Source organism: Electrophorus electricus, chromosome 12 (assembly GCF_041902795.1).
Source record: "Electrophorus electricus isolate QZ-2024a chromosome 12, ASM4190279v1, whole genome shotgun sequence".
In the NCBI taxonomy this organism is placed as follows: domain Eukaryota; kingdom Metazoa; phylum Chordata; class Actinopteri; order Gymnotiformes; family Gymnotidae; genus Electrophorus; species Electrophorus electricus.
The window spans coordinates 11,265,009-11,276,914 of NC_137508.1; the positions used below are offsets into that span (position 1 = coordinate 11,265,009).

General features: G+C 40.0%; 1 protein-coding gene across 1 annotated transcript; it reads right to left on the bottom strand.

Annotated features, from left to right (window-relative positions):
* Window positions 1–3,330: 3,330 nt before the first annotated feature.
* On the bottom strand, window positions 3,331–11,906 carry gabrg1 (gamma-aminobutyric acid type A receptor subunit gamma1). Its single transcript, XM_027023582.3, has 10 exons — window positions 11,820–11,906; window positions 11,599–11,713; window positions 9,186–9,346; window positions 8,368–8,435; window positions 8,045–8,265; window positions 7,597–7,679; window positions 6,981–7,118; window positions 6,251–6,403; window positions 5,874–6,073; window positions 3,331–5,481 (listed from the first exon to the last, which is right to left on the bottom strand). Exons 2-10 carry the CDS (start codon window positions 11,667–11,669, stop codon window positions 5,206–5,208), a joined length of 1,371 nt encoding a protein of 456 aa, XP_026879383.1. The 5' UTR covers window positions 11,670–11,713; window positions 11,820–11,906; the 3' UTR covers window positions 3,331–5,205.

The window sequence follows — 11,906 nt, forward strand, 5'->3', positions numbered from 1 at the left end:
TGATGAGGTTAAGAGCTGAGTAATGGATTATTGAAGGAGTGTGTGAAGAGGTGATAGTGGTGTAATGACTCTGGAGTGTTCTGATAGAAGGTCTCTCTCTCTCCTCTTTCCCTCTCTGTTTTTCTGTCTTACTCTCTCTCTTTCTCACGCACGCGCGCACACACACACACACACACACACACACACACACACACACACACACACACACGCACACATAAATAGAGTGCATCCCATATAAGTAAAACCTCTTGCTTTACAGAAAGCTCAGATCAGATTGATGGTGTATCGGATAGTAAAGGTTTAATGAGGAAGAAATGTGTATGAACAATATAATGGATTGCTCCAGATCACAACTATATCTATGCACAGCTTTTATGGTGGATTGCTCCAGACCATCACTGTATCTGTGCATAGGTGATATAATAGATCGCGCCTTCTCACCATTATATCTTTGCGCAGGAGTTATAATGGATTGCTACAATTAATCAGTATATCTATGCACAGGCATTTTAATGAATCACTTCAGTTCACCAGTATATCTGCTTCTTCATTAGTCAAGTAACAGGTTCTTCTGAGGCAGCACAATTAACAAATTAACCACAGCCTTGTAAGCATGACAAATATTTTGGAACCTGTAAGCCCTGCTTCTGCTTTGGAACAAGATGAAGTCCATGTTTTCTTCCTAGGTGGCTAATTAACCTCTGGGTCTCTCCGACACTGAAACCACAGTGTCGGCTTGACAGAAGCGAGGACCTGTGCTTGCGGTTCCCACATCCTATAATATGTGCCTCCACCAGAGTCTAGTCTCTACAGACACACTGGGGAGGTTTCAGTCATAGAACACAAAGCAGGTACAGGAGCAAAGCAGCTAAGTGAGCAGATGTAGTGCAAGACTCCCACTGCAGATTAATGCAAGACACTTGCTGCACTGTGCAGTTGTGAGTTTAACGCTTCCCTGCACTTGAGCTCATCCTTCTAACACATTCTTCTGACTTTACAGTGCCAGCATTTTGAGCATTTGTATTTCCTGCACTCTGTTTATCTATAAAATCCGAGCGTGGCCACACACACGCGCCTAAGATTTACTGAGGCAATAAAACTCCTCGTTCATTTGCTCTGTAGTGCACTGAGCAAGAGAAAGCAGCAGGAGAAGAAGCAGTCGGCCATCCATGATGAATCTGATTATGAACCGTAGGCCTGTGAAAACTAGCATTACATTCCACTGATGGCGGTGCACAGGGAGTAACTGTAAGAGCGCTGCAACGATATGAAGCCATAGTCAGAGCAGGGAGTGCTTCCAGTTCTAATCAAACTCAAAGAGCCCCAGTAAACAAAAGTGTTTGGATCGTGAGCAATAAACCAACAGGAGAAAAACTCATCAGTCATACACATGTTGGACACTGATGACACTAAAGGGGCCAGCTGGGTGCTCGCAGTAATAAGCAGCAGTGCAGAAATTGTACATTTTCACCGGTTAGGAAAATGTAGAGGGACACTTTTTGGTGTTATGGCAATTACCTGAAATTAGCCAAAATTCATTTTGTTAGCAAATTCAGTTCTGTGAGCCCCCTGTTCCCAGACCTGCTCTTGTTTGAACTCCTCTCGTGCTCATTCTTCCCTAACCAGCTGTTGTAACGTTTAAGCTTACTGAGCAACCACATGACTTGTGATGAATGGCTTTACAGAAAAAAGGGAAAGAAATGAGAATCCTTTCACACCCCACTGATGTGAGGCTTTGGTTCATGTTCCTATATATTCCTACTAATGCTGCATCTCACGGGAGATTCTTATATGATACTGCACCTTTAAATCTATGTGTGCTCCTACTGTCCAGGTCTGTCTTCATAGAGATGAATGGCCTCAGAAAGTAAACAAGCATGTGAGGGAATCTAAGAGATGTCTGGGAAGTTGAGCTGCATGTCCCTCACCATGGGTGGACAGATCAGGCAGCTGGTTTCATCTGTCTTTTTGATGGGGTGCATTGAGGTGTTGCAGATGGTTCTGAAGCCTTTCAGTGAGAATTTAAAATGAGGTGTTTTATTCAGCAGTGTTTTTGTGTACATCATCTCTCCATCCTGAAAGCCTGACACTCTTTAGTTCATTGTGAGTTTGTGTACATCGGCAGTGTCCAGTGGATTAAAGAATGGTTCAGAATTTATGGCCTGATTTTTATGGGCCTGATTTTTCATTCTGATCTGCTGTTCTTCTTTGATTACAATATGCCCTCCCCCCCCAAAAAAAAAAATTATATATATATATATATATATATATATATATATATATATATATATATAATACAAAAAAATTAAACATTTGTAACTTTTAGAATTTTACAACTACTCTACCTGGTAATGAATGAGTGTAGTGTACACATTTGTTTGATAGTCCCTGTGCAACTTATGTGTGTAGAAGCACACACATACACACACACAAACACACACAAACGCACACAATTCTGTGATCTTCAAACCCTTTCAGGTGACAAACAATCTAAAACAACATCTGCCACAAATTCTAGCACGTAAGTTAACATCAACAGACATACTCAGGACAATAACAAGTTTCCTTTCATAGGAACTCCTTGATCTCTAAGACCTTTGAGACAAAACAAAGCCTTCTACTTTCTGAAGAAGTAATATGAGGTTCGTGCTACTCACCGTCTAAGTACACATTGTTTGGCTGACAGGTCTGTGCTGCTTTTAGACATGCCACTACCTCACATACCAAGTAGCAGCCTTGCTCAGAGCAGGGTGTTGCGAGCTCTTCAGTGGAGATCTTTTATTGGCTTCATCAATGTCTAATACATGATCTGTCTTCAGCAGGCATTTAATCTATTCCTCCCTACAGTTACACAGCTGTCCCACCCTCTCTTTAAAGCATACTAATCACCAGGACCTGTAATAGCTGTCTGAACAAACAGAGCTGACAATACCAAGAATGGACGGAAATGCTGTCAACACATGTGTACATCATGAATAAATGTTGAAGATTTTTCACAAGGGATGTGTAAGGAACATGTAACTAACTAGTTTAAACTTAACGTTAAAATTGATCAGTTTTGCTACCAAATGTCATCACATTCTTAAAAAAATGTTTCTTTTAAAAAAGTTCAAAATGTTTGTAAGTTTGGATGCAGTTGAGATTGCAGACTCACCACATAAGATGAAAAGTTAATTAGAAAAGTTAATAGGATTATAAATATCATGTAACAAGACTAGTCACCTGAGAAACATAAACATAGTCTTGTTTTGTTCTACATCCATGCTTCTTACTTTCACATATTAATGGGTTCCTGAAACAAAAAGAGCAGAGAATTTTATTTAGCTTTTTTCAGGCACATATTTATTTCTTCACAGTGTTGAATTTGTTTATTTCACGGACTACACAAATCTATTAATAGGTGAGGAGCACTGCACAGAGAGAGGACAGGAACACAGGACAGACCCACAACATCTGGAACAAGGGTGGTGGGGTGGGTAGAGCAAAACAAAAGACAAAGGCAGCCTTGTGCTCACACAAACACACACCGGTGTATGCACTCACACACACACACACACACACTAGTGCAGACATGCTGTCATGCAAACCATTGACTTTTATTCAGAGAGAATAAAAGCAAACAATGGCTATAAAAAATCTAATAACATTTTTATGCCTAAATCATCTATTTATATGCAAAAATATAAATAGGCTTTGTTGTATACATTGCTATTAGATCCTGCATTCTGCATAGGGTGCGCTAAATGTTCATTAAGCACTGACTTTGAAAGAGTGGGTATTATGACTCAAATATGTATTATGAATTATTCTCACACAAATCATACAACAAGTAACCATGAAAATAAAACAAGTCAACAGTAATATGAGAACGCGTTGGAGGAAAAGAAGATCAGACAGTAGCATTAAGAGATAGACTTGACAACTCTCACCCCCCCCCCCCCCCGACACACTGCTTTTATACAACTATATGATTACTGATGACTAAGTTAGAATTGCACAATAACACGATAAGATCATCATCTTGAGAAGAGTGTCATGCTTACAATGTTCCACATTTAACATATTGCCCAACCATGGAACCAACAAAAGATGCAGACTGGCCTAACCAAGAGTTAACTCTAAAAAAGGCATCAATGGCTTCGTTATAAGATGACAATTGTGAATTATGAACTGGTGTGCTGGCTTGGCTGACAGTACGCGCTCCTGACATGCCGACAGAGTTGGATCAGACTGAAAGACCAGACTTGCTCCCCAAAGTAGACTATTTGGATTCATTACCCGCCGAGCCACTTTTATGCATAGCCTCAACTGAAAAGTGTAACATAAACTACCTGCAGCAGGTATATATAAACAAGTGATAGACACATCAGACCAGTGCAACATGAGAGATTCTTCCATGTCAGTTATTACAGTCTGAGAATTAACCACATTTTCAAGTGGCGTAGGCTAATTCCAATAAAATGGCTTAAAGTTAAACACATCAAAATCTATTTCACATAACCTTATGCTCTGACTACTTATGCTTTGGTTTGATAAGGCGCAAGGAAGCTGAATATTATGAATATAAGCATGTAATTATACTAGCATCTTTATAATAAAAATTGGTTAAAGTCCTACATCTAAAGAGCTATTATTAGTGAATATGTTAATTCTTTGAAATTTCTTGTTAAATGCATTTAAGAAGCTATTACTATCTTTAGGATCTATTTATTATGCTTGAAGATTGAAAATGTTTTAATATTTTTTTCCCACAAAACAGGGTGGAAAAATGTTTTAGATGTGCCTTAGCTGTGACAGTGCAAGAATATTTAAAATTATAGCTTTCATTGCACTATAAATAGCTTGTATATGTTTTTGCACTAAGCAAGGTAACTATGTAAGATTCATTTGTTTGGCACGCCGCTCTCTGCAATGGAACAAGAACATAATAGTCTTTAACATCACCTTAACATCATCTTTACATCACCTTGTCAGTCTTCCAGAACATTTGAAGGTTTCTGCTGGTAATATTTAGTAAACTGCAATATGGCAATATAATATCTCTAATATGTCACATGCACCTCTCATTTCTTTTCTTCATAAACACATTCTCACCCTGAGGCTCCTAACTGCTCAAATACTGTATCAAGAGGATGGAGAATTAACAAGTGGTTTTTCACACATATTTTATATTTTAAATCAGTCCATCTCTCTCCTGTATTAATTTTATAGATACAGGTACCCGATCCAATACACGAGATTGAAGAGGCCGAAAGCAGTTGGGAAGAATATTCGTGAGTAGGAGTCGATTTTGGACACGTGGACATGCATCCTGTTCTCACGCCACGCCCCTGAGCGGCAGTCATCGAAACAGCAGAAAAAGCTTGTGCAGTCTTTCCCATCTAAACACTCATAGGCGTAATCGTCATCCTCATGGTAGGGGGCGATGTTGTTCATCTGGAGGAGAGATGTCCCTGGCCTGATGTTCATCATGCTCGATTTCTAGCACAGAAAAAATTAGGAACGAATGAAGAGCCTATCATCTGTTCAGCTGCATGCTGCCAAGATCTCCTAGGCCTTTGCAAAAGTCTCAGAATTATAAAAAATTATGTATACTATGTTTATATATTATGTATTTTAGAGGTACCACCGGCCATTTTGTCTTTAAATAATAGATATAGTGGGTAAGTCAAGCTATGTACATGAAAATGAATTTGAGAGAAATTATTAGAAAAGTGTGTTTTGTTCTAAAGACCTAAAGGCAAAATGTTATTTAATCTAGGTATGCCTGTTGTAGAGATTAGCTAAAATCACATGTATTCTCTTCTTTTTCATGTTAATTCTAGCATTTAACTGCTTTTGCGCTGCTTGTCCCCCAAGCACAGTTAGCTCACCGGTGCACTATTGCTCTTGGTCTTCTTGTCCTGCCGATTGCTGGTGAAGTAGTGCAGCGTCCCGTACTCCATAAGAGCAGCGAAGGTAAAGATGAAGCAAACGGACACAAACAGATCCATAGCCGTCACGTATGACACTTTGGGTAATGACTTCCTGGATATGGTGCTGAGGGTTGTCATGGTAAGTACGGTGGTGATACCTGCACCGATGAAATATATGTGTGGTTAAGCACAGTAAAGCCTAACTGGGCTAAACCTCTAACGATTTTCCTTAAAGGAATGTAATATTACTTCAGTCACTTAAAGAGGCTTTGACAAAGAGTTGTGTGCTCTGCATCAGCTGATGGGCTGAGGAACATCACCAGCTAGAGGGCTACCTAAAGACGTTCTGGCAGGAACTGCATCCTTGTTGATCCAGAAGGACACCCAGGAGAGCACTACTATCATACTGCAGGGGATGTAGGTCTGGATGGTGAAGTAGCCCATTCTCCGGCTGAGGTCAAAGAAGATCGTCATAATCACGTATTCTCCTAAAGAACAAAAATATAGTCATCAAATTCAGTGCCACAATATGTATTATTGTATTGTAATATTGTATGTATTATGTATTATTGTATGAATTATGTATTATTCTGGCTTGACAAAGCCAAATTTCTGGTTTTGTTCACTTTCTAACATTTTGTTTTTTCTTAATAGGACACATGAACTTTCCAGCTATTCTCCAGACTTTGAATAAAGCCTGTCCTTCAGCTAGGATAGCTCGCATTTGGAATTCTAACCCTTTATACTTGATAGACACTGATAGATATAGTGATGTGTCCAGAATCTTTCCTTATTCTTGGAGTACTTTTTATTTTATATTTTGTCTAGCTGCTGAATAATGAACTATAGTTTTTGAAAAATATGTCTAATGATGTCAATAAGTTAATAGTATGCCTGTAGTTTAAGAGGTTAATGCCTCAGATATTTCATAGTGGAATTTGAAGTTTTCTCTTGTCAAATAGCTGGCTTCAAGTCAAGCTTGTTTCCAGTCAAGGTCAATCATTTCATCTTTTAAAGTTGGTTTGTAAAGCCAACTTCAAACTGTTTTACAAACACTTCACACACCAGACTGAGTATTTGCCACGTCCGAAGTGTTCCGCAGTCCAATAAAGGCGAACTGGTAAAGTCTCCAGTATCTCTGATCTGCTACCTCAACAGCACGTCGCTGCCATCTATACTGAATCTCATTCTTTGGGTATCCATCTGAAATTAAAAATCAAACAAACAAAAAAAACATACATACACATAGCAAGATATATTTAGCTTTTCCCCATAAAGCACACAGAGCCAAACCCACACAGTCAGCTCTAGTGTGCAGCACAAATGCACTTTGTGCACACTTGCACACACACACACACACACCTCTCCATTCTGCCCACAGTGAATGATGACACATATTGGAAGCTGAGAGAAAAAGAGCACATGACATATGTGGGAATGACACACACAGAAAGACAGGGATGTCAAGCCAGCCGGAAGGGATGAATATTCTACAGTGTCCTTCCTCATGGCAGGGTTGGAAGATCATAACTGCGGCAGGCCTGGGGCAATGTTTGGGGTGCTGGATGGCTATAATTAGTGGAGCATAGTGTGACCGGTCAACTGACAGAGGCATTGCAGCAGCGCTCAATGCAGTGGTTGAGGCTGAATGACAAATCGATGGTAACAGTTTAACACCTACAGCTTGAAAACTCCAGAGGACACGAATGTTCATCCATAGGAAAGTTATGCAGCTTAAGGTAGCATTCCGCATTAATAGTCAACCTGACAAAAACAAAATTATAATTGGAAACAAATAAAACAAACACAACAAAGGTTCAGTCTGACAGAGTATATTTTAAACATACTGTGTTGTGCAGGATTTGTATATTATTTGTTTGTGTGTTCTTGCTTAATGATTTTATCTTCTCATTCTTTTATACATTTTCAGAAAAATTACATGATAGTATAAGCTGTATGTGTCACAAGATAGCAAAAGCATTGTTATTATTATTATTTATTTATTTTTTTTATTTATTTTAATATATAAAAGAAACAGTACAGGAGTATAGAAGCACAGATTTCAGATGCACAAAAGAAGTCAACCAAAAGCACCTGCTGGGTAAACAAAATGGCTACCAGCGACATACCTCAGGGTATACATCACACGTCCATTGCTCCAAAGGCGCAGAAGGCGATTGGGCGTGGTGATCCAGTGGGCGTCAGATTTGCGGGAATTGCGGAAAAATGTATCGGGGATCCAGATCTTTCCTACCATGTTGCTGTTTAGCATGAGGAGCTTCATGGAGCTGTTGAACTTAAGGCGACTGTCATACCACGTCTGAGCGAAGAAGATGTCTATTGTGTACTCCTAATGACCATAAAAACAGATGTCAGACAACTCCACCATACATGTTACGACAGCTAGAAACACCACATCTACAAATGCTGTATTTTTTTGGCATGAGCTCACCATGTTGATGGGGTCCACTGGGCCGATGCTGTTCACATACACTGCCGTCTCAATCACAGTGGGTCTTACTGCAACAATGCACAGCTTTGTTGGGCTCACCTGGCCTTATATTTGAGTAATACTAATACTTTTTCCCTGATTCCAATAGTTACTATGCATTTACAGAACAAAGTATCTTTACATCATACTCTGTCATACCAGAAATATACATGTGAAAAGAAATGTCTAGATACTGTAGACGCTGCACTATTTCCAAAGCCTCAGAGAAAAACAATGCAATTCTAAAAAGATGATGAATCACAGAGAGCCCACAGGTCCACCCCCTCACTGCCTGCTCTGAGCAATAATGAACTCCACTCATCTTTCCTCTCCATCTCTTTGCATCTTCCACATGCGCATAAACACACAGATAAAGAAGGAACAGCAATACTGATCTGACTTTGTCTTGCTCTGACACCGCTGAGATCAATTTGTATAAACAGCGGAGAAGTGGTCAGCTCAACACTCCCTCCAGCAGACAGAACAGAAACATGAACAGGGTATCTCACTACACATTTAATATCCCTGAATATAGCACGATATAGGCAACAAAAACAGTTTCATGAAGGATTAGGAAGACCAAGAACATTTCAGTTTTGGCTTTCTTCTAAATATACCCTCATCAATGGGTTTCACTAGAAGAGCAGGCAACTTGCCTCCAATGTCTGGTATAATTCCTAGCATCTCTAAGAATGTGATGGCTGCATGACCACGGCTGATGGGATGAGAAGTGAGTTCAGGAGGATGGGATCTGGTCCAAAGCTGGTGTGACAACTTGCCTCCAATGTCTGGCCGCAGTTTGTTGTCATAGCCCTGCAGTAATTTATTCAGGATGAGGGTGACGTCGCTTTCGTAAACCTTTGGCGATAAAACCCAAGTTTTGTTTATGGGAACGTCCTCATAATCTTCCTCTTCGGTTTTACTGGGCTCTAAAGCCATGCTGATAACATAAGGAAAAAGAACAAGATCCATTAGATGAGAGAAAGAAGTGAAAAGATCGTTTAAAAACCTGACATTATCTATTAGAGTTATGGTAATAGAGGAAAGGAGAGAGAGACAGGCAAACAGACTTACAAACAGATAAAAGAGAAAAATAGTTTTAGAAGCTCTAAGTAGAAATGGTTTTCATGAGCTAAGAGTGATAGACACAAGGAGATAGAGGGGAGCCGTAAGAAGAGCATGAGTGTATGAACATATAAAGGGCATCATCTGTTACTCTAAAGGAGCTGAAGTCCTGAACCAGTGGCACAGGAAATCTCTTAGACGAGTGCAGCACTGGAGACTGAAAGAAGGGGTTCTAATAAAAGAATACAAGGATTAATGAAGCCATGCTTTGGCACAAGATACAAGGGAAGAGCTGAAGGTTAAACACTTAAAATTAGCACTCACCTTCCACGTCATTGCGAAAGATTGTGGAAGCCAAATGCTCTTACAATTTAGCAATTTTGCCCAAAAATATCCTTGCTAGTACCATTTTTATTGGCAAGTTGTGTTTTCAACATGCTTGGAAAAGAAACATAAGCACCCACGTTGTTCAGATGAACAGGAGGGTGTCTGATGACTAGCATGTCACATAACAACAGGGTGGCAGAAGCTTTCTGCCACTCTTTCCTCTCAGGGCGAGCATATAACTGGGAAACCCCAGCCTCAGGCAGGAAACCGCAGAGCTGTAACTCAGTCCTGAGTCCCAGTGGCAGAGCTCTCTGTGCTATGCTATTACTGGCTACACTCTCGCTGGAATGACTATTACATTAGTAATAGGTCAGAAAAGTTCTGAGGAAAAGGTTTCATCTCTGGCCTAAAGAAGAGACATTTTAAAATACACTAAACTTAGCCTGTGTGGTTATTATTATATACTCTTAGACAGCCACTGCCAAATTAAGTATGTATTTAAAATACTTTTGCTAAGTACTTTTGTGTTTTGCAAAGATCTAGTATGGAGCTTCCCCACAGTGATAATGATTGGCAGAATGCTGGCCATGCTAAATGACTTTTTTAAACTCAAATCTAGAGGAAGATTTTATCCTTTTGGGACACTCCATGCTTCAATCTTTCTGCGCTCTCAAGGTTGGCAAGTGTGGATTGACCACCTTCAGATGTTCTGCATCTTAGGGATCAAAGCACGCCATGCAAGGCACTGTGATGTGTTTCTAGAACTACTTTGTCTGTATGCACAACACACAGCCAACATGATGGCCATACACCCACTATTCTAGCACCACTGCAAGTCCACATTTTAACCACCCATATATAAAACCAGAGACAAGAAAACACAGACATATCATGTACAAAGGACATGTGCTCATGCCCGAGAGATACAGTATATAATCACTGAAATTCAACATCTGATATAGTCTGTTCTACTATTGGTGAACTAGATTGCGCTCGTGCTCTCCGTAATTGCGGTTTGCAGATAATGAAAGCCACAACTGTAAGAATTTATTCTCAGTGGCGACTAAGAAACAGTAAGAGTTTTCGATTGTTTGTTTGTTTTTTTATGATTATTCTTGTTTACCGCATAATGGATAAAAGAAAACAAATGGATCTTACGTGTTTTATAAGGTACACCGCCTGACCCTTTACTTACAACGGCAAACATTGCATACCCTAATTGGGCGTCTTCAGTAAGCTGACAGCTATAACAGAAGGTAACGTTTTGATAACAGTTTTTTAGGGGCCAGGCATTGTAGACTTAAAAACGAGGAATATAGTGACCGTTGCAGCTTAGAAAATTAGAAATTCGATTTCAGTTTGGTTACTTGATTTTTTTATATGGTATACTGCGGGCGGATTTTGTTGTTTTTTGCTGAATGGTTGCGGTCTGAAGTCTCTCCAAGGTTGTTAACGGGAGTGTCATTGCGCGTACTGGCTAAAGCAAGCAACGGCAGTGGGCTATCAAACAGATTACGCGCAATAGCCATATGACATAGAATCTCCGTATCTTACCCATTTGAGGGGGAAAAACAATTGTCTTTTGCTTTAACAAATTTGAATTCAAGCGCGAACTGTCGACCCAGCAATTTAGCATTGCTTGAGCGCCTTAAAACGACTCGTATTGGTTTGCAGTACTTTGAGTGTAATTCAGGCAATAACATTAAGACACACTGAACAAACTGTCCGCTGTTGGTTAGGCTTTAGGTCCACCACCGATTACATGTCTCGACATTTCGCCTTGCTGCCCTGAAAACTTACCAGACCCCAAGCAACCCAGGCAACAGCCAGACCAGCGTCTCTTTCCTCCGGCGGCGATGCAGCATAACCATGGCGAAAATACACTCTCAATCAGAACAAAACGGCCTTGGAAATTCTACAATTGAGAAGGAAAAAGCGATGAATTCATGTGTGCTCAAGCATGTTACGGAAAGCGAGGTTGTGGAATATTTCAACAAATGGTATCGCTGAAAACAGCATACATTCAGCCTATGGCGCTGCGATCCAGTGGAACGATCGAAAAGAGGGAGACGAAAATCTCTGTACAGTATGTGGCGCGCGATGTGTCT

Bases quoted from the DNA above. Each gene is read 5' to 3' on its own strand.
- gabrg1 (XM_027023582.3), bottom strand. From the start codon at position 11,669: ATGGTTATGCTGCATCGCCGCCGGAGGAAAGAGACGCTGGTCTGGCTG. The intron at 8,266-8,367 runs GTGAGCTCATGC...TATGGTCATTAG, and splicing joins CAGTGGACCCCATCAACATG to GAGTACACAATAGACATCTT. The intron at 6,074-6,250 runs GTAGCCCTCTAG...TCATCGGTGCAG, and splicing joins TCCTGCCAGAACGTCTTTAG to GTATCACCACCGTACTTACC.